The sequence below is a fragment of the Anser anser genome (genome assembly GCF_964211835.1).
Source record: "Anser anser genome assembly, chromosome: 4".
Lineage (NCBI taxonomy): Eukaryota > Metazoa > Chordata > Aves > Anseriformes > Anatidae > Anser > Anser anser.
In genome coordinates, this window is record NC_139724.1 from 10,933,011 (window position 1) to 10,956,839 (window position 23,829).

A 23,829-nucleotide genomic window follows, 5' to 3' on the forward strand; every position below is an offset into this window, starting at 1 on the left:
AAAAGTACATCCACACAGATCTTGACTGAAGAGAATGAAAAGTGGCATTTTGCCTCTTTTCTTCCCCTTCAACCCAACCAAAAGGGCAAACCCTAACATAGTTCACTGCATTGAAATAAGATGAACTTAATGCCAAGAGCCTAAACCTGTTGTTTTTGAGAGATCAGCAAAAAGAAATATCATAGCAAAGCAGTTCCACCTCTTATTTTAGTCTTTTAAATGGAAAATGGAAATTAATTTATAGTAAAAAGTAAGCTTATCAAGACGGGCAAGTCTTTCTTCTGAAGCCATAGAGGTTGTCATGATTATGAGAATGAGAGTAAATAGATATTAACTTCCCTCATGACTTTTCTCATTGTCTTAATTAATTACATTTCTTCTCAGTGCTTCCTAAAACCATTCACCCTACCAGGAAACAAAAATGATAATGAGAACTTGGAAAGTTATTTCTTTAACAAAACATACTCTAACATGTACACTTTTTAAACTGTAGAAACTGATGTCATTCTGATTTTTCACCTTTATTTCCACTATTGATACAGAGTGTTTAGCACATTCTATACAATATCTTTGAATGCATTAATGTCAAAGTGTACCAGAAAGGGAGTAAAAACAGCAATTGTGTCATTTTGAAAGCACTTGGTAAGGCTAGAAGGGTGATAAAGGGGGGAAGTAAATGGTCAAACTACCGAAAGAATATTTTGCATTTTAATTTTTTATCTTCCTTCCTTTTCCTCTTATAAGGTCATTGGCCCAATATTTCTCAATTTTCTGCTCAGACTGAACTACTTCAAAAATCATCTTCCAGTAAGTTTTAAAATGTATTTTGTTCCAGACTTCTTTCATTTAAATTCAAGTGAATATTTTATCACAAAATAGATGCTTTACTCCAAACAAAACTCTTTTGAGGACTCGCATAAATATATATTACGAATCTAAATGAAAAGCTCTGCTACCGCATTAAGAAGTACCAAAAGCAATAGTCTCACATTTCGAGTTATTTTAACTGCTATAATAGTGCTTCCATATATACAAAAAAGCTTATTAGATTATTTATTTTTAATTTTTTTTTTATTTCAATACCACAATAGAGAGAAAAGGTTTAAAAAATCCTTTTATTCTTTGTTACATAATCCTGATGAGTTAACTGAGGAGCCAAGAAAAGACTTCAATAACATGATGGCAAAGCTGTAAGTTAGTTTTAAATGCAATTATTAAGCATACTTTGGCCGATGATGTCAAAGTAAATATATTTTCTTCAATAATAGCTTTAAAAGGGCTCCAGATAGCCATCAGTGCCCTTTCAGAAAGGGGTCATTGTTCACTTAAGATTTAGCCAGAGAAATAAAAGGGTGAAAGAAAAGAAGAAAGTATCTAAACTGCAAGTATTTGCTATTTCAACTTTAGATAGACAGAAAATATCACTTAGTTTTATATACATTTTTTATGTCATTTTCCTAATTTTACTTTACTCAGAGATGCTATATTTTTCTCAACCAAGATCAACTTGATGGGCTGAAACAGATCAAAACATAGTTCGGAATTAAGCTAAGCAGTACAAAGCAGGTTTTTTTTCATGTAATCCCAGTATGACAAGTTCAGAGTTTTGAGGAAGACATCTGGTATATGTTCTTATTGAGATACTAACATAATGAAGCTTGTAACTGTGGAAGTTTCATCAGCATTAGAAAGGTGATCCCAATTCTGTGATGAGCCCTTTGTAACTTCAGTATTTATTCTGTTGGTAGCCTCCTACATCAAAACAATTCAGTTTTTGTTAGGTAATGCTTTGTAACAAGAACAAAAGTTAGAGTTCAGTATGTTTATTTTATTGGCAATAAAGGCATAGGACTACTTTATAATATGAAGAGGTTTGTTTGTTTCCCCCATATATATAATTGAAACTAGTCTAAAATCTATAAATAACGTCAGCAAATGAACGTAGGCATTTAGGAATTAACACACCTAGAATATCAATGGACTAGCCTAAAAAGGTTCATTATTCTCTAAAAGAAGCATATTATTCTCTAAGCAAGTCCTTTTCAAAATCTGAGCAAATCTGTATGGACCGTATAAAAAAGGAATTATTGTTTTCCAAGTTGGCTATTTAATTTTTCTAATTTTATACCCCACCCCTCACCTGCTTCACCTGGAAGTATGCACTCACAAACTATGGCTTATCTACTGGTTCATAACCAAGGTAGAGCTACTGCCTAAAATCCGAGCAGAAGACTTCACACTGATTTTGCTCACCCGGCTCCAGACTTTCTTTTTTGAAGAAAAAAGGAAAGGTACTTCATGACTTAGTGTAACCAGGCATTAAACTACACTTCTTCCACAACCTAGCTCTCACTAGGAGATACCTGTGAAGAAGTAATGCAAGACTGTGTTGTTCAACAAGTTGTAACATAACATAAAATATAACTACATGGCTGCAGGACCCCATGGCAAAAAGATGACACACTGCCTTTTGCATTTCCTGACTTTTTGATCCAGATTCCAGGGAAGCTGAGTAGATATTTCACACCACACACTTGGCAAAATCCACTTGTACTAGAGCCATACTGCCAATGATGAAATCAGTTAAGCATAGCAGAGTCCCTGAGGTGTCATTGATTCTTCTCCAACAAGCATTAAACAAAAAACCACAGTAGGAAAAAAGGGAAAGTGCCTAGGGTGGGACTCCACATCATAAGCAATCACATAGTTTATATCAATCATATAATATCTAGCTCATCTTATTTAGGCTAAAGATTTTTTAGGCTTATTTAGGCTAAAGTTTTGACAGGTCACTGGGTCATGATTCCTTTTTGGGCCCTCCCAGAGGGAAGTTCTCAGGTTCTTTTCTAGCAAGAGAAAATTTGGCCACCAAAATCTGGATGTGGTAAAAGCAATTTTGTAGAATCTCTTGGCATTTTATATCAAGTCAGTACAGGGAAGTATAACAGTTCTTCTTCACAACTGAAACTAAAACTAGACCTCATACCTGCTAAGAGCCATATTTGGATGGTGAAGGTCAGCATATGTGAATCCTTTAATGGGATCAGAATGTTAATTGCTACATGCTCAAATTACTTGCTTTCAGTTACTTCAAATATACCATCCATCAAAAATAAATTACAGTACTTAAATTGCTTTCCGCCTGTTGTTTTTCAACTGAATAAAAGAAAAGCAGTCTTTGATTAGTTAGTTACAAAATAAATATTCAATATGAAAAATTACTTCATGTTTTCATTTCTTGGTGTTCCACCTAATTTAGGAAACAGAGTAGCAGCTTAAATAGTGTACTTGAAAAACTACAACAATATAGTCCCTCATTCTGTAATTATTTAATTAACTATTTTCAGAGAAGTAGTTTCCACGACATTCTAAGTTCATTAGGTAATCACATTACTACCTTGCTTTCCGCAATGGTTCCTTTAGTAAATGATAGCACAATGCAAATGCAAAGGCAGAATCTGCAGCAAGACACAGTACGTTTATGGCAATGAAACATATATTTGATATACTGAAGTACTCAGACTCAGTAATTTTCCTTCTAAAATGAATCAAAACTGCAGGGTATTTTTCACTCTATTGTTTTATTCCATATGACATTGCATAAAGTGCATTTATTTTAGTGCTGAAGTCAACTGTAACATATACAGATGTGATTCTCATTTTAGTATGTGGCTGTTTGTCAGTCTCTTCAAAAATATTTTAGATATTTACACTACCATAAACATAATATTTATTATTGTGTTGAATAAACAATAAAAGGGATTGTGTTTGCAACCAAAGGCAGATTAGATACTTCACAAAGATGAACAGAGTGATGACTTTTCAGATCTTAAGATTTCCTTTCATATTCAACCTGGGCATCTTACTGAAATGACTGTATATTGATAAAATTTTCAGTGACTAGTGGCTCCATTGCTCCTAATGGATCCTTTGGATGTACCAGTCACTCGGAAGTTTGAAAGCTGGAAGCGAGATCTTTCAAGTGTTTATAAGTGTTTTATAAAAAAATAACTTCCCTGTCACAGGAGGTCCTCCTAAATGACATGGAGCTACTCCCAGCCCTGGTACTACTGCTGTGTGGGCCACAAAGCAAGACAACACAAAATCCATCACAGCATGGACACACCCCTACCTCCACTTCAGAAACGCAGATATATTTAAACATACACAAGAATGACATCATTTTGTTCAATCACACTTGTGAAGTTAAGCACAAGTTAGTGCTTGCCTGGTTGAAAGTTATGGCCAAAAGAAATCTTTACCATCTTTTCCACAATACAGTTAAATTTTATTCTTTGAAATTTCCTGGCAAATGTGAATAAGACAAACAGAACTCTTTAGCTCTGCTTTCTCTCACTGAACACAATATATGTACCCATGTCATTGCCCAGGAAAGGGGTGAGATGGTCAGCAAAGACAACAAGACTGTACAACAGTCTGTACAACTAGACTGTAACTTTGCTTACAGCCATAAACTGGCAAACAAGAATATTATCCGGTGTGCAGAAACAACCACACACACCATAGTTGAGGACTGTCATATCGGACCAGACAGGAGATATGGTTCACAGAATCATAGAATGAATCATAGACCCATTAAGGTTGGAAAAGACCTCCAAGATCATCTGGTCCAACCAACACCCTACCACCAATATCACCCACTAAACCATGCCCCTAAGCACCACGTCCAACCTTTCCTTAAACACCCCCAGGGACAGGGAATCCACCAACTCCCTGGGCAACCTGTTCCAATGCCGAACTAATCTTTCTGAGAAGAAATGTCTCCTCATTTCCAACCTAAACCTCTCTTGCCACAACTTGAGGACATTTCCTCTTGTCCTATCACTAGTTACCTGTGAGAAGAGGCCGACCCCCAGCTCCCCACAACTTCCTTTCAGGTAGCTGTAGAGAGCAATGAGGTCTCCCCTGAGCCTCCTCTTCTCCAGACTAAAGAACCCCAGCTCCCTCAGCCGCTCCTCACAGGACTTGTGCTCCAGGCCCTTCACCAGCTTCGTAGCCCTTCTCTGGGCACGCTCCAGGGCCTCGATGTCCTTCTTGTAGTGAGGGGCCCGAAGCTGAACACAGTACTCGAGGTGCAGCCTCACCAGAGCAGAGTACAGGGGGACGATCACCTCCCTGGTCCTGCTGGCTGCACTATTCCTGATGCAAGCCAGGATGCCGCTGGCCTTCTTGGCCACCTGGGCACACTGCCGGCTCATGGTCAGGTGAGCATTGACAAACACCCTCAGATCCTTTTCCTCTGCACAGCTTTCCAGTTGCTCTCTCCCAAGCTTGTAGTGCTTCATGCGGTTGTTGTGGCCAAAGTGCAGGTCCCGGCACTTAGCCATGTTGAACCTCATCCCATTGGCCTCTGCCCATCGACCCATCCTGTCCAGGTCCCTCTGCAGGGCCTTCCTACCCTCCATCAGATTGACATCTACCCCCAACTTGATGTCTTCTGCAAACGTACTGAGGTGCACTCAATTCCCTCATCCAAATCATCAATAAAGATATTACAGAGGATGGGCCCCAACACCAACTCCTGGGGAACACCACTTGTGACCGGTCACCAGCTGGATTTCGCCCCATTCACCACCACTCTCCGGGCCCAGCCATCCAGCCAGTTTTTAACCCAGCAAAGAGTGTACCTGTCTCAGCCACGAGCTTACAGCTTCTCCAGGATAATTCTATTGGAGACTGTGTCAAAGGCCTTGCAGAAGTCTAGGCAGACTATGTCAGCAGCCTTTCCCTCATCCACCAGGCTGGTCACCCTGTCATAGAAGGCGATAAGGTTGGTCAGGCAGGCCTTTCATGAGCCCACGGTGACTGGGCCTGATCACCAGGTTGTCCCACACATGCTGTGTGTTTATACTCAAGACAACCTGTTCCATCACCATTCCTGGCACCAAGGTCAGACTGAGAGGCCTTTAGTTGGGTCTTCCTTAGGACCCTTCTTACAGATGGGCATCACATTAGCAAGTCTCCAGTCATCTGGGACCTCTCCAGTTGACCATGACCACTGATAGATGATAGAAAGTGGCTCAGCAATCACATCTGTTAGGTCCCTCAGCACACTCAGGTGGATGCCATATGGCCCCGTGGACTTGTGACAGTCCAGGTGGAGCATCAGGCCTCTAACAGTTTCCACCTGAACTGTGTGTGTGGGGGGGTTCTTCTGCTCCCTGCCCCAGAATTCCAGGTCAGAAGGCTGAGTACTCCAAGGGTAAGTGGTCTGGCTAGTAAAGACAGATGTAAAGAAGACATTACGAAACTCAGCCTTTTCCTTATTCTCAGTAGTCATGTTCCCCCGTGTGTCCAGTAAAGGATGGAGATTTTCCTTGGCCCTCCTCTTGCTGTTAATATATTTGTAAAAACATTTTTTTTTTCCCTTTACCATAGTGGCCAGGTTGAGCTTGTGTTTGGCTTTGGCCTTTCTGATTTTTCTCCCTGCATATGCTGGCAATTTCCTTGTACTCTCCCAAAGTTGCTGGTCACTTCTTCCATTGGACATAAACACTGTTTTTCTCCTGGATACTCAGCAAAAGTTCTTTGTTCAGCCAGGACGGTCTTCTTCCCAGCCGGTTCATCTTACAGCACATGGGGACAGCCTGCTCCATACAGAATCACCCAAAGCTCACAGTTCATCACCATGCATCTTATTTCATTTACAAATCCAGCTTGTTTGGCCTCAAACTGGGCTCCTCACAGGAAGACTTCTTTACCCTTTCTAATGAAGGCTTAGTACATACTATGTTGTTTATAATTTATTTAGGTAGAAGCAAGTAGGTGAAGCTTTGTTAGTAGCTACCCTGCACATGGCCAAGATAGCCAGTACTCCAATGAATTTAAACTTTAAAACCTTTCTGCAAGTCCCACTGGAAAAATAAAATTAAAAAAAAAATCACAACATGCTGAAGATCTCTGTAAAAACAAAGATCTCTGTAAAAGCAAAGATCTTAGAGTGGAAATTCATGCCATTATGGCTAAGCTGTAAGACTTTAAAACACTAGCTAGTAACAAGAACAGACCAAGTATTTCCCAGTAGTATTATGTCTTTTCTCAGTATCCACAGATATATATATTTTTTAAAAGACACTATGAATAAATTAAATAGAATAATAAGGCTTTTCACATAATTATTAATGCTAGAAGAGATCTAACACAGTCAGACATGACAGGTTGCTTTCAAGGAACAATCCACCAACAAGCAGGAACACCTGAATTAAAGGAAGAGGAAAGAATGAGAATGCTGACATACTGTGGACTGTCCAGTACATAAAGCTATGACTTGGGCAAGCTGATCTAGCCTCAGACCTACTGGTAGGAACACCAAAAGATATGAATTTATACCTCTGGATTGCTTTTGTATCTAGCTAGTGAACTATGTGTCTTTTTACTCCTGTCTATGCTTCTCTACCATACACTTATGTTTGTCTGGATGATGCCATTTTTTCTTCAGTTGATTGTTTCCACAACTGTATTGGGAGACATGTTTCAGGTTGCTTAAGAGCCTGATCCCTTAGTTTCAATGTATAAACATATACATAGAAAAACAAAAGCATTCCAGGGGTAACAATGATAATCTGATGAGAAAAATATTAAATGCTGCTATAAGTCTGAATTTATGCATACAGTCACTATTCTAACAAATAAAGGTCTCTGTTAACCTTTCACAAAATTTTAACTGTTAAAAATGAGGAATATTGTGCCGTTTTATGAGAGAAGGAAAGGGAAACTCAATTACCTGCACAATATTAGCATTTCTACTTTCTGTTTTTCCCATCCAAGTCTGAAGTAGCTTCTAGAATTAATTCAAGAGATCTGGCATAAGACTGTGGTAGAACAATAACAGTGACCACATGACCCCAAAAGGTAAACAGAAAAATTCTTTCAACTAGGGAATTACTATTCAGTTTCTTCACCTAGCTTGTTAGCACAGAGGATAAGATTTTCATTGCCAAGACCTGTAATTCTAAAACGAGTAATAAAATCCTAGCATATATTTATTATATATGATAGAGTTTATTTTTATGGCATTAATTTTTATTTTTATTTTCTTTGGAAGTATAAACTCTTAAAATCCAGGCGATGAGATATGCAGGCAAATGTAACAAACAAACAAACAAAAACCAGTCATTCTTAAAATAAAATTCTGAAAGTAGTAAACTTTATATAATGTACTATTTTATCAACAAAACTAAGGCAATTATTAGCTTTTTGGAGAGAAAGGATGTAAAAATGACCTTTTTTATAGAAAAGCTGAACAAGATTTTGTAGCGAGTGCTGCTTTTATTGTATTTTCTTATAACAAACACTTGAAATGTGCAGAAAACATTCAGCACATATTTATCTCCCAACAATAGTTGACTAACTAAGTACATAAAAACCTCTCATTCTCTTTCTGTGTGTTTGAGTGTCAGTAGTATGACCAAATTACAACAACGAATTGACATTTATAGAAGAGTAAAGCAGTACATATTTTCCAGATGTTAGGAAAGAGTGAATGAAAAGGAGGGAAAGCTAATTAGAAAATAACTGAAAGAGGAATGAACTTGAATAAACTGACCTGATACACTCATGTAAAGTATTATATACATCGCTATTTAAAATTGCATAATATCAAATGTGTTTTTTTTAATAAATTATATTGCATTGTTTGTATTTGTAATTCGCATGGGTGAACTTGATAAATATCCATGAATATCCATGAATAATTCATGCATTAGCAATGTCTTTGTCACATTAAAAAAAAAAAAAAGTAATTCTAAATAGTGTTCTGTGAAGCATATAAAATCCATAGATTTCATAGGACAATGACTAAATGAACAACATAAATGGAAAATTAGAAGGAATGACAGAATGAATCATTTGTCTAGCTTCTCTCTATAAATATACATATTGTGTTATATGAGGGATAAAGGCAAAAGGTGCAAGCCTATGTGTCACATATGTGGTTTTCATTTCAACCTTTAACTCTTTTCCATCATCTGAAACAAAGTGCCTATCAGTATGCTTTTTCCTATGCTGTTAAAATGCAGAAGTGATTGCGATGCTTAATGCAATTGCACATAATCTTAGCAGGGATATCTGGGAACAATCATGCCTTCTGCAGCGGGAGTTAATTTTAAGTAGCATTTTTTTGTCTATCCCATGGATTTAAACACAGTACAGAAAACTGTTAATAGTTTAATACCCATATCAGAAGAAAACACGTCAAATGGCATCGTACATAAATCAGCCTATCCACATCTGTAGCTAATGCCAAAGAAAAATATGTTCATGATATCTCTAGTAATATATTCAACAATCACTAGAATGCCAATAAATGCAGTTTCATAGAATTTCCCCACTGTTTTACATACTCTAATGGGAATGGCTTGAAAACTTATTACTATTGACGTGGCTATTAAGCGATTCAGTAATTTAAATAACCATCTTCAGCAGTCCCAAATTACATTAATCTCCCGAAGATAGAACTACCAACCAAAACAAAAAAGCAGTAGTTTTTGATTTAACTGTGCTTGAAATAAAAGCAATATCCATTACAATGATGAATTTAAAACCAAATACAGCCTCCATGATTGGAAACACCGAATGTCACCTAAGGTGACTACGATGCACATGCATAGGCCGTAAGTCCTCATCATAAAATGAGGTTGCCATTCCTTATATTGTTAAATGACAGGATTACACATATTATAAAACTGGAGAGCATGGCTGAATGTTTGATTTAGTTTAAATTTTGCCTGAGACCGCTTTGCTTAAACTCGTTCCAACATCCACAAGAGGAATAGTATCTGAAGTCATGAAATCTCTGACACTCAAAGGTCCTGACAAAGAACATATTAGCTGTAGGTTTTACATGCTTTCAACAGATGATGTCCATTGTTCATGCTCAACATAATTCAACCTTTTCTGTAGCAGTTTCTTTCATTGGAAGATTAAGTTCAAGATTATCTTGAACTGCAATATAATCTATTACCCTATTGTATTCATTAATGAGTTAAGGCATCAATTTTCTGCAAGTCATTTTGCTTCCTTTTTCTGACACTTTCCATATATAAGCACTTAACAACAATTCAGTCACCAGGGTATTTACAATAACTAAACAACTAAGCTGTCAGTAGGATTCCAGCCCCCCACCCCCTGCCCCACCCCCCCCCGGAATATTTAACAATGGGCAATTTGAAAATATGTATTGCTATAATTATAGCAGAGTAGGTGGTCACTTGGAGAAAGAGAAGGTTTTTCCTGGGAAAGAGTCCAGGAACAGAAGAAATATTACAGTGCTCAGAAGAAGAAGTACTGGATGAGGGAGATTACTCTGCAGACAAAGCATAAACTAATACACACGTATACTGACAATTCATTACAGTTCCAAAAATAATTTTAGAAGTATCACTGTCATCTTTTAGATAATTCACTAATAGTAAATAGGATTACTTTGACAGGTGATTTATTCAGAATAAATGAATTACTGGGTTAACTTCTGATGGAGAGCTATCAGAGATTCAATTTCAGTACTCAAAATAGAGTTAGGTAAATAATGGACACTTCAGTTTGAACCCTGAATGAAAAAAACTAAGATCAATCAGAAATATTTTGTTGAGCCTAAAATGAAATATTACTTTAATTCAAGAATTATTTATCACATTAACCTTATTTTTAGGTTAAAATATGCATCAATCTTAAGAAAAGTCAATCTCTTTTGCAAAACTTGAAACCAATCTCTAACTTCTTAAAAAAACAAACAAACAAAAAAAGACAGTAGTGGCAAATGAAGTTTCTTCAGCAGAAGATTTACTGCACATGAATTTGCAAGCACAAATTAAACTCTAAAGAAAAATACAGTTTCAGAGGACTGAGATTTTCCCTTCTTTTGGTCCCCACCAGTACCCCCCCCCCCCCCCCCCCCCAATTACAGAATCAGAGCACCAGAAACTCCAGAAGCTGGAAGGTTCCTCTAGAGGCCATCTTGATTTCATACAGAAATTATTTTAAAACACTTTGATAATAATAAATTATATTTTACAGATGTTTTGTAGAAACTTGACAGAATATCCAAAACTATACAATTACAGCTGTTTGAAGTAGTTCAAATTATTTGAGGTAGTTCAAGAAGCTCAGAGAAGCACACTTTCTTTTTAAAATTTTGCACTGCAAGTACAGCACAAGCAATTTCTTAGCTTATGGCTTCTGTACTCTACTTCCCTTGATCAAGTCCAAGAATGTAAAGCAGGAAAGGATAAACTGATTATACGCGAATTTGGTGAATCTCAACCTGATAAACTATTTATTTCACAGAATCACAGAATCATTTAGGTTGGAAGAGACCTCCAAGATCACCTAGTCCAACCTATGACCTAACACTAACAAGTCCTCCAGTAAACCATATCACTAAGCTCTACATCTAAACGTCTTTTAAAGACCTCCAGGGATGGTGACTGAACCACTTCCCTGGGCAGCCCATTCCAATGCCTAACAACCCTTTCAGTAATGAAGTTCTTCCTAATATCCAACCTAAACCTCCCCTGGCGCAACTTTAGCCCATCCCCCACCCCCAGTACCCTTGGGTGGATCCAATCCGGCCCCATCGACTTGCGTACATCCAAGTGCTGTAGCAGGTTGCCAACCATTTCCTCATGGATTATGAGGGCCACATCCTGCTCCCCGTCCCCTTCCACCAGCTCAGGGGGCTGGGTACCCAGAGAACAGCTAGTCTTGCTGATAAAGACTGCAGCAAAGAAGGCATTAAGCTCCTCAGCTTTTTCCTGATCTCTTGTCACTAAGGTTCCCCCCACATTCAGTAAAGGATAGAGATTCTCCTTAGTCCCCCTTTTCATTTTTTTTGTTATCTTTAACAGAAAAAAAAAAAACCAAAAAACATTTTTTGTTATCTTTAACAGCAGTAGCCAGATTGAGCTCCAGATGAGTTTTGGCCTTTCGGATTTTGTCCCTGCACAGCTTCGCAACATCCTTACAGTCCTCCTGAGTGGCCTGCCCTCTTTTCCAAAGGTCATAAACGCTCTTTTTCTTCCTGAGCTCTAGCCACAGCTCTCTGTTCAGCCAGGCTGGTCTTCTTCCATGCTGGCTCATCTTTGGGCACATGGGGATGGTCTGTTCCTGAGCCTTTAAGATTTCCTACTTGAAGAGTGCCCAGACTTCCTGGACTCCTCTGCCCTTCAGGACTGCCTCCCAAGGGAAGTTGAAGTCCCCCACGAGAACAAGTGCTGGCAATTGCGTGACTTCTGCCAGCTGCTTGTAGAATACCTCATCCGTCTCCTCATCCTGGTTTGGCGGTCTATAACAAACCCCCACCAGGATGCCTGCCTTGTTGGCCTTCCTGCTGATTCTAACCTGTACGGACTCAACCTTATCACTCCCAGCCTTGAGTTCTACTACATCAAAACACTCTCTAATATAGAGAGCCACACCACTGCCCCTTCTGTGCTGCCTCTCCCTTCTGAAGAGCCTATAGCCTTTCATTGTAGCACTCCAGTCATGGGAGTGGTCCCAACACGTTTCAGTGACAGCAACCAATTCATACCTTGCCTGTCGCACGATGGCTTCCAGCTCCTCCTGTTTGTTACCCATGCTGCATGCATTAGTGTAGATGCACTTCAGTTGGGCCATTGCCTTCTCCCCCGGCCCTGACATTGTTCCCCCCGGCTCATCTCTAACGAGCCTCATTTCATCCCTATCCCCCTTCTTACCTAGTTTAAAGCCCTCTCAATCAGCCCTGCCAGCCCCTAGGCTAGGATCCAGTTTCCCCTTAGAGACAGGTGGGACTCGTCTGCAGCTATCAGGCTAGGGGCCGAGTAAAGTGCCCTGTGGTCAAAAACAAAAACAAAACAAAAACAAAACAAAACAAAACAAAAACACAAAATGTCTGTGTTGGCACCAGCCTCTGAGCCGTGCATTTATCAAGTGGGCTTTCTGGGTCTTCTCTGTACCCCTCCTTACCACTGAAGGGATAGAGGAAAACACCTGTACTTCAGCTCCATCTACTAACCAACCCAGTCCCCTGAAGTCCGTTCAGGCTTCTCTCAGCAATTTCATCGCTGCCAGCCTGGACTGTCAAAAGAGGATAGTAATCAGAGGGGCGAGCCAGGCTGGGAAGGTTTCAGGCAATGTCCCTGACCTGGGCCCCAGGGAGGCAGCAGACTTCCCTACAGGTAGGGGCAGGCTGACATATAGGGCCCTCTGTTCCCCTAAGAAGGGAGTCGCCTACAATGATTACCCTTCTTTCTTTCTTGGTGGAGGTAGTCTTGAGGCGTGGAGTTGATTTCCTCACCCTAGGCAACCTCCTGGGGGGACTTTCGACCTCATCCTCACCCACCAGACTTTCAAGCTCCAAAGCCTCAAAACTATTGTGTAAGGGCACCTGGGAAGGTGAGGCTGGTAGGGAGGGGGGGTTCCTGTGATGCCAGCCAGGGACCTGTTTCCATTCCTCCTCATTTCCTAGGTCCCCTCCCTCTGTGTGACAGGGCAGGGGGTCCACCACTATTTGGGATGTCTCACCCTGGTGCCTTTCCTTCAGGCCTTGCAGAGAGTTGCTCCACCAGTCTATCTCCCGCTCGCACTCCCTGGTAGCCCTTAACCTCTCCACCTCCTCCTCGAGCTTTGCCACCAGGCTGACCTGCTCACACATCACACACACACTGTCTCTGCCACCCCCAGGTGTCAGCAACAGGCTAAGACACTCCCTGCATTCAGAGACCTGAACTGCCGTATTTTTGAGCAGGCAGTCAGTCTGGGTCGCCACAGAGTTTCTGGAAAGAGCTTTCTGCCTAGTGCAGACCATGGCTGCTTTAGCTACAGGTAGTCAGCCGGTAGATGAGCTATTTCCCTGAGGGGGAAGGGACGCTCAGCCCTGCCTGGGCACACTGCCTCACCTTGCCCTGACTGAGGCACCGTGCTCCGTGTGACTCGCGCTCTTTAGGGGCTGCCTTTGTACTGGAGGCAGGGAACGGACACCGCTGCTGGCTCCGGCCGTGCCTCGCCGGCCCCTTTCGCGAGGGCTGCCGGGCCCTGGTGGCCCCCTCAGCTGCCTTGAGCGGCCTCGGTGCAGGAAAAACCCCTCACATGCTGAGATCCCCCTGCTCTGCTGCAGAACGCGTCTGCCCCAGAGCCGATCACTTCAGCGATTTCATATGTCCATGATGAAAGATTGTAAATCAGCAAGTTTGCAGATGATGCAAAATTGGGAGGAGTGGCTGACACCCAAAAGGGCTGTACTGCCATTCAGAGGGACCTCGACAGGCTGTAGCATTAGGTAGTGAGGAACCTCACGAAGTTCAGCAAAGGCAAATGCAGGGTCCTGCACCAAGGGTGGAATAACCCCATGCACCTATACAGGTTGTGGGCTGACCCGCTGGAAAGCAGCCCTGTGGAGAAGGACCTGGGGGTCATGGTGGACAGCAGGTTAGCCACGAGTCAGCAATGTGCCCTTGTGGTCAAGAAGGCCGATGGGATCCCGGGGTGCATTAGGAAGAGTGTTGCCAGCAGGCTGAGGGATCTGATCCTGCCCCTCTACTCAGCACTGGTGAGGCCTCACCTGAAGTACTGTGTCCAGTTCTGGCTCCCCAGTACAAGAGGGAAATGGAGCTCCTGGAGTGAGTCAGAGGAGGGCTATAAAGATGATTAGGGGACTAGAGCATCTCTCATATGAGAGGCTGAGAGAGCTGGGCCTGTTTAGCTTGGAAAAGAGAAGACTGAGAGGGGATCTGATCAGTGTGTACAAATATCTGAAGAGAGGGTGTCAAGAGGATGGGGCTGGACTCTTTTCAGTGGTGCCCAGCAAAAAGACAAGAGGCAATGGGCACAAACTGAAACACGGGAAGCTCCTTCTGAATATGAGGAAACATTTCTTTACTGTAAGGGTGAGAGAGCACTGGAACAGGTTGCTCAGAGAGGCTGTGGAGTCTCCTTCTCTGGAGATACTCTAAACCTGCCTAGATGTGATCCTATGCAACATGCTTTAGATGACCCTGCTTGGCAGGGGAGCTGGACTAGACGATCTACAGAGGTTCCTTCCAACCTCAGCCATTCTGTGATTTTTTTTTTTATTTTTATTTTTTTTCTGTGCTCAGGGATAAGGTAGCTAAGATTGCAGCAGCATATTTATTTCTTTTTCCACATTCAGGTACAGTATGCAAACTAAACTTCTTCAAGATGTTAAATTCATCACTATAAATACCAGTCTAATTGAAAACTCAGTTTTTCTAAATTCCTCAGTTCTCCTAGGTACAAAAACACATGCCACTGTGTAATGCCCATCTTTGGGAGTTCTGCACTAGTACAATCTAAATGCAATAAAAATTCTTTTTTTTTTTTTTTTTAGGAGAAATCCTTCCTTCTTTTTAATCATGCAATTAAGAAACAAAGACAATTAAAAAACACATGCTGATCTATAATATAAAAACTTTTTATTTCCAAGCTCCATGTTCTTTTTTTTTTTTTTTGAGTGGGTTCCAAATTTGCCTAAATGAATTCTCAAGTCCCTAATGTTTTAAAATAATCACTTTTTAAAAACTTGCACTGTGCTAATGTTTGTTTCCATGGAAACAGAACTGAAAGCAGAAGCTGCCATTAAAAGAACTAGAATTCTCTCCCACAAATGAAAGACTTAAAAATAATAATATATTAATAAAACTATTGTCAGAATATATATTTTCTCATTTTGAAAAATGGAGTGTGATCTTACATCCAGTAAAGTTAACAGGAGTATAACTTCTGATTACAATAGAATAGGCCTAAATACCTAAGAATGTATTACTGAGTTAAAAAATCTGATCAAAAGCCTATTCTGTTAAATGGATAACTTTCTAATGAATTTTTAAATTAAATTTACCAGGTGACTGCTAGGTGAAACCATTTTTAGAAATATTGCAATGATGAATTATGATCTAAAAATATAAAACAACAGATGCTAAGGAATATTCCTATTTACATAATTGATTTTTATTACTCTTGATTATTTTTAGAGAATGGGTTGAATGATTGAAAATCTTTTACAGTTATTCAGATAACTCCGGATATACAGTAAGTGAAACTGTGGACGTCACCCTGGCATAAACCTAAACTTCTATAGGATTAAGAACCTACATATTTCATGGCAATTAAAGATTTTTGCATTTTTCCTAACAAAATTTGTTTTAAGTGCACGTTTCTGCATACCCTGTAAACATTTAGACATATCTTGTAATAAAACAAACATGTTAGAAAATCAGAAATTATCTCTTTTTTAGGCATTACTTTGACCTATTACTTACACCTCTCGAATCCACATACTTTGATGCACTGTACAAGAACTGACTGCCAGTACTTTTTCTAAGAGAATCTATTTTCACTAGTAGATTAACTTGCTCATTTCTAAGCTCAGTTAAGTTTCTGCAAGAAGATGTTTTAAATCTTTTAATCTGAAACTTCTACATTTATCATTACCAACTTAAGTTGTTCTCTGTATTAGAAAACCACTCCCACGAAAAAGGTTTCTTCCTCCACAATGCACTATGATACAAGAAAACAGTTAAGTTCTCAGTATCATATCTATCTTCCTCATTTTCTCCATCTGGCTGACCAAAGAAATCATCAATGTCTTTGAAACATCTTGACAGTAGGCATGTATATCACTGAGATTGTTTTATAACTTGGACGATCTGTTCTGAGAATTTAACTCTTGTATTTTCTATTCTACATATTTTCTGCTGTAATTTATGCTTTAAAAATGCACCACGGGTGAATTTAAAACACTGAAGTATTTATGTTTGCTCCAAGTAACTCAACTTTAGTTGTGAGATTAGAACATTAAAATGCTATTTATAAAGTAGCAAAGTATTTTTCTTACTTTAGTTTTTATGTTAGTGCTTTCTAACAGGATACTCTGCTTTGTATGAAATCCCCTGCCTAAAGGTTAGTTTAACTGTGTTACGTTTTGGCACTTTTTTATCATTAGATGGTATGAAATTCTTTGGATGTAATATGGCTATTTCAAGTGTCTGATCCAATTTGTTCTGTCTGTAAAGTTGATTGCCAGGTACCACATAACAGTATTGATTTTTGTTGAGATTCTACTGTCTTTCAGCAACATCTATTACAGCAAGGCTGTCTCTATGACTGGATATTCCTTCTCACTGATTTCTTCTTCCAAGTAGTGCTAATCAAATGCTGGCAAACATTTGTCATTCCCCAAATTACATGTAAATTATAATACATTTTCTTAAAATGTGCTGCCATTGTTGCCTCTGTGACAGCACATTGAAGAAAGGAAAAAGCTTCTGTGCACTGGGAGAATGAAGTGAGGAACTGAGAGCGAAAGAGCCTATTAGACACCAAGGTCAGTGCAGAAGGAGGGCAGGAGGTGCTCCAGGTACTGGAGCAGAAGTTCGCCTGTGGCCTGTGGAGAGGCCCATGGTGGAGCAGGCTGTGCCCCTGCAGCCCATGGTATACTACATCAGAGCAGATCTCTTTGCTGCAGCCTGTGGAAGACCCCATGGCGGAGCAGGTGGACGTGGCCTGGAGGAGGCCACAGCCCATGTAAAGCCCTCATGGCAGCAGACTCCAGGCCAGAGCTGCATCTTGTGGAGAGGAACCCACTCAGGAGCAGTAGGCCTAATGGAGCTGCCACCCATGGAGGACCCATACCGGAGCAGTCCATTCCTGAGGGATGGATCCCATGGTATGGAACCATATTGGAACAATATGGAATGTGAAGATGAAGAAGCAGCAGATGATGAACGTTATGGACTGATCTCAACCCCCATTCCCCATTCCCTGTTCCAAACCGGGGAAGGAAGTGGATTTTTTTAGTTTTCTTTTAGTTTCTCTCAGCACTAGTCTGTTGTTTGTAATAGGCAATAAATTATATTAATCTCCCTACACTGAGTCTGTTTTGCCTGTGCATGATCTCCTGTCCTTATGCCAAACTTATCTAAACCTTTTGTCTCTTTATCTCAACCCTTGAACTATTTTCCTTTTTAATATATGTTCTCCCCCCTGTTCCTTTGAGGAGGGTGATTGAGAGAGCAGTGTGGTGGAGGTTAGTTAGCCATCAATTTCAAACCACCACAGCCATGTAGTGACAGGACACACTATGAAACCTTTTCTCTTGTAGAGCAATTATATCAGTCTTTTGCCCCAAAATATGGAACTTCATTTTGTTTTGATACAGCATTTTATTTAGTTGTAATTGTATTTTGTAAATCTGTATTTTGCTTTCATGTCAGTGGTTCTCAAATGAACAATACTGAGTCGTATAGTTATCACTAGGGTCTTCTGATGACATCTATATTCATTTTGGACTCCCCATACACTTTATCCTCTGTCTTTCCATCTTATTTTGTTACTACATACAGACCTTCTGAGACAGTTTAGATTGTATTTATTCCTTATTATTCCGTTATTCCCACTTATGTTGGTGTCTCACAATCCACAGTATTTGAAATGGCAAGGTTTTATCTTTTGTAAGGAGTCTTAACTCCCACATTGGATTTTTTTTAGTTATCTTTTTACTCTCTGAGTGCCAGAATGTTGAAATATCCCATCAGAAAAAGCATGTTTTTTGAAAATACTATTTAAACAGCATCTTATTTTCGACCACTCATTACTTTGCCACATTTCGCCAGCAGCTTCTCTGGATTGCAGGCTACAAGAGGAAATGTCATAACACAGCACTACTGCAAATGATACTTGATGTCTTTGACATCTTCTGATACCCAGAAGTGCATGACTTCCCACTGACTTGCAACATCACCACTGAGTGGTGTGTCATCTACATGAGAGATGATGCAGTTACAAGTCTCTGGCAGTCTAAAACATCTTGGATCATATTAATCTTGTCTATTCTATTGCAGAGGAATAATTGAAAGATCATTCATAACATCAGTTGAAATAAACAAAACAACAACAACAACAAAACAAAACATAGCCTACTTTTAAATTTCTGCATGATAACACACTATTTTTTCGGTAGCATTTCTGCTCTGGATTCTCAGACATTCTCATTTCCCATTTTTCTAAGTAGAAAGGAGCAATGTTCAATGCTTTGCAAAGACCAGAAAAAATTGCCACCAATGGCTTGAAGATGAGTTTCGCCACAATATATTCAAAGTTCTGCATCATTATTGCCTTCTACTAAACATAAAAGCAAAAAATAGCTATCTGAAATAACATTTATTCTTCTCTGATGTTATGGATTCTCTCACTTATGTGCTTCTTTTGCTTCTAATTGCTTCCCAGTCAAGTTACTATCACATTCTATATAAGCAGTTCTAAATCTACATCTTTCATCTCACCATTTTGGCGATGTTAGTTTTACCCTTATTTCATATATTGATCTTATTTCATAAGACTTTAATCACTCTTTCTTACCTATCTAACCATATATTTAACCCAAAGATTATCCATTACTCTTCATTTACTTTGTAGTTCTACATCTTTATTCCTATGCAAACCTTACCCTGACTTTGCGAGATAAAATACTTTCTGCCCTTCCCACATCTTCCCTTATGTTCAAGTCTCAGATACTTCATTATGACATTCAAGCTCAAACAGGGATAACATGCAATGAAGTAAGCTGTCAACTGTGATACAACGCACACATTAGCGTTTATAGCTAAGCATGTTGAAGCATGTTACCATGTAGGTGTGTTTCCAAAGTCTTCACCAATTTTGTTAATCATGAAAAGCAATAGTGAATTAGCCTAAATGAAAGTAAGCCAGACAGCAGTTCAAATTTTCTTTTTGGCAGACACGTAAGTGTCATAAATGTTGGATACAAACAATAACTAGAGCATTGCTTTTCTGAAGGATAAAAATTTACATTCAATGACAATATTTATTTTTTCCACCATAAGTGGAAAGTAACCATAAGTAACCATAATAGGAGCACAATTATATTTAATGAACAGTATTTCAACTTGATATTTATTTTTTTTCTCCCCTTAGATACATCCTGTAGAATAGGAACATCTTAGATATTTGCACAAAAGAATGGACAGTGATACACAGATCATATTTTCCATTACCTTTGCAAGACCCACACTTACAGACAAATATTGTATGTTTTTCTATGAATACACAAGAGCAGCATTGGTGAATTTATGCAAGCAACGCATTTCAAGACTGCCAACAATGAAGCATCATTCAAACTGCACTGTATTTTATGAATAAGCCTGTAATGTTATATTATGATAAATCTATTTGACATTCAGTGGTGTGATACAGTGCATAATAATTATAATAATGCAGTGCATGGCTGTAGCTTATTATATGCACATGGAAGACATCAATGTCTTTAGGATGGACATTTAACTCAAGCTAGGAGGAGAGAGACAGAAATAGACTCAAGGAATTCAAGGAAAGTCCTCATCTCAAAGTCTGATGGTATTGTGAGCATCTACATGTTCAACATACACAGACACTATCAAACCAGCAGAGAGATCATCTTAAGTTAGAATGTAAATTTTCCTTTTAAGAAAAATGATACAGACATTACATCTGTGATTTCTTGTGTTGCTTTTTTGGGGGGAACTAGGGGATTTTTTATTTTTATTTTTTTCAAAGAACTATTATTTATTGTCAATACTTTCAATGGATTTAAGGAAATATTGAAGGAAATCCCTCTAAAAAAGTCCCCAGCTTTGGGGACTGACTTGTTCTTCATATTAATTAGAGGAAAAGTCTTATAAGAAACAAAGTTGGTCTTACTAACACCTGACTTACACCATGTTGTTTGATTTTCCATTTCTTATTTTTTTGAGATCCAGATTTCTTTTGTATTTGTTTACACAGTTGAGAGATCAATTTGAAGAATGAAAAGAGATATCCTTTGGTTTTAACAATGCTACTCTACAAAGACATAATCTGGGGATATTATTTATATTCCCCTCCAGACTTTGAGCCATTATGTTATTTTCTTCCTTTCTTGCAACTCTATAGTGCACTTCACAGTCACAATTAATGACGTGTTGGACAAAACAAAGAGAAAAAAATTAAAAGGGGGTGGTCGGTATAAGCTGTTAGCTACAAACACATTACAGGCAATATACAACACCAATGGTTGAATATTGACCTTAGGGCATTAACTCTATATCAGCATGCCATGCTACAGCACATGAACACAGTCATCTTTACAACACAGAGCAGAATTGCAGAATTTAAGAGACTCACATAATTGCCTGCGAGAAGGTACAGGAGCACTTCCAAATGCTGTGCCCTGTAAATAAAACACATTTTTTGGCTTTTTCTTTCTTTCCTTTTTTTTTTTTTTTTTCTCAGTCAGTTTAACAGCGAAAAATCATGACATACAAAGAAAATGAAGGCACCGAAACAAAATAGAGATTGTTTCGATAGAGGAGCTTGTTATTACTAAAGAACTGCAGTTCCTATTTTCAGATAAACATACATTATAGTGGAGAACGCTCTTTAGTAATCCACCCATCAGTGGACACAGTGTGCCAATATGAGAGAAAAAGAGAAAAAAGAGAGAGGGAGAAAGAGAGAGAAGATAAGAAAAAAGTATCAGCATAAGACAGGCATGCTCACACTTGTCAGTAATTAATTTTGATGGAGAGGAAAATATATGGAGTATATATTAAAATGGATTATTTTACAAAAATAAGAAGACTCTATTACACCAATGTCTTAGCTGATACTGTCACTGTTTGAATGTAAAATATGTTTCAAACAGGTAGGAGAGAGAGTGCAGTGCAGTTTGGTTCCTGTCACTTCCTCCTCATATTCTCTCCATAATTATGTAACAAGTACTCACTAGGCACATTTGATGACAGTTGATAGGAAGCAGGTTTATTAAATCCCTGATCAATATTTGCAATATGCTCTTTCAGTACAGAGATTTATCTTTTCTGTATCATGCCAGTAATTGCCACATAGCTCTGAAATACCAACTGTGCACATAAAGAAAATACAAATCGAAGGCCAAGCAAGTCATACTGGTTGAGATGTGTAGGTAAGCCTCTATCCCCTGTGATCCCCTACCCACCAAAACCCCATAAAAAAAGCCCAGAAAAAAAATGTAGAGAAAGAGACTGTAAAAAGGACTAGGGAAAAAGAAACTAGTGAATAACAACTGTAGAGCAGCATTAAGATAAACAATGTTGTCTCATTCTGAATCTAGATCATGAGTCAAGGCTTTGCTTTGAGTTTGTGTCCAAGGCTATGCTCATCTCCTAGTGTAAATGGACACTGATTCGGACTGAGTAGTTGAGGGTGAATAGTAACAGTAATATTTAGGTTGCACTTATTGCCTAAAAAATTAAAATCAAAATTAAAAATAAATCAAACGCATACACCTTATGAAACTGGAGTGGAGCGTGACTTCCTTTGAAATAATTTCACTTCCACCATCCTTCTGAATTCCAGGCTGAGAAGTGATTTACCAGGCATTTGGATAGTGCTAGGCATTTGTTTCTTAAGGTCACTTTATTTTTTAGGTCTTGTAAAATTGTGTTTTCCTTTACCTGAGTGAAGCATACATATGTGTATCTAGCAAGCCCCACAAAGAAACCATCTGTTTCTCTGTGTTCCTCATACCATGTTATTTAATGAAAACCAGAATCACAAGAATTATTCATTATTTAAGCTGCTGTGGCTGTGCTACTGAGACAACTGCTTGCAATGCATGGGCCATATGCAATGCTGCGTAGCTCTGCAGAAGCCATTTATCTCACTACAACCTGAATATGTCAGTCCGTGACTAAATCCTTCCTGCAACTTTAGGAAGAGGTAAGTCATCAAAACAAGTGGTGAAGGGGACAAGCTGGAGTCAACTCGTGATAGCGAGGCGAAAGCACTCTAGCTTCCTTGTTTTCAGTGCTCCCCATAGTCTTTATGAAACAAAATACATGCTAAGAAAACATAGATTCATCTAAGGCAAAGCAGAAGCTTTGAAGAATAGACAGTAATATATTTCTAATGACATAATACTCCTGAAAAGCAAAATGCCAATGATTTTGAGTGCATTACATTTGCATATTTCTGATTTCCAGAGTAAATGGCTCTCCAGGGGGAAAGACCAGGAGGAAAATGCCCAGACCAGAGCTTATCTTTTTCCCCATTTCCTCCTTCAGAAATAAATGTTGTCCTTCAGTACAATCCGGCATAATAAGGTGCATTTTTGAAACCAAGACAAGTCAAAGACATTCTGCATGGAAAATCCAAACTCTGCTGGCACTCTTACTAGTTCAACAGTTTTAAACAGATATAGTTTCTTTTTCCATCCTCTCTGTGCATTAATGCTTTTTTTTCAGTCCAAAGGTGTCTAGGCTTCTATGATAACTTTAGGGGTAAATACCATATTAAGTTTTCCAAGTCCCCTGTGATTCCTAGAAATGCAGAACCTTAAGTAGTGACAAGATAAGGTTATTAATAGTGTAGAGGCACTGCAGATGAGTTACCTTGTTACTAATTTAATGATTGATAAAAATTGGTACACTCATTTAATGTTTCTAAGTAGCTGACCTTTCCCTACCTTTTTGCTGCCTAATTTTAATTAAGAGCTCACCTACAGAATAAACTTCTCAAAGTACAGTTCTTAGTTTACTGCAAAATTTGAATTTGGATTCTGGCTGGGATCATCTTTTAATACTGTTGCACACTTGGAATAGGAGGACAGTGATGTGTGTTAAGCTTTTCCATACATTCTAAATATATATACCTCATTTACATTTAAAATCGTTTTAAGTCATTTTAAAGTGTACATGAAACATGAATGGCATTTTCTAATAATCTTTATTATGGAAATGCACAGAACAGAGGTGTAGGTTCAAAGACATGTAGTTTCACAGGATTTCTGTGCAAACATTTTAT

At 38.9% G+C, this 23,829-nt stretch overlaps 1 protein-coding gene across 10 annotated transcripts in view; it reads right to left on the reverse strand.

Annotated features, from left to right (window-relative positions):
* The window catches only part of CCSER1 (coiled-coil serine rich protein 1), a 735,828-nt gene that overhangs the window by 111,010 nt on the left and 600,989 nt on the right, over nt 1-23,829 (reverse strand). For 2 of the 10 annotated variants that reach the window (XM_083833067.1, XM_083833059.1), the window contains exon 10: nt 21,172-21,217. The exons of the other annotated variants lie outside the window; for them this stretch is intronic. In XM_083833067.1, coding sequence (XP_083689193.1) covers nt 21,172-21,217 — 46 coding nt within the window. The remainder of the gene's footprint in view (nt 1-21,171; nt 21,218-23,829) is intronic. 10 annotated transcript variants of the gene reach the window in all.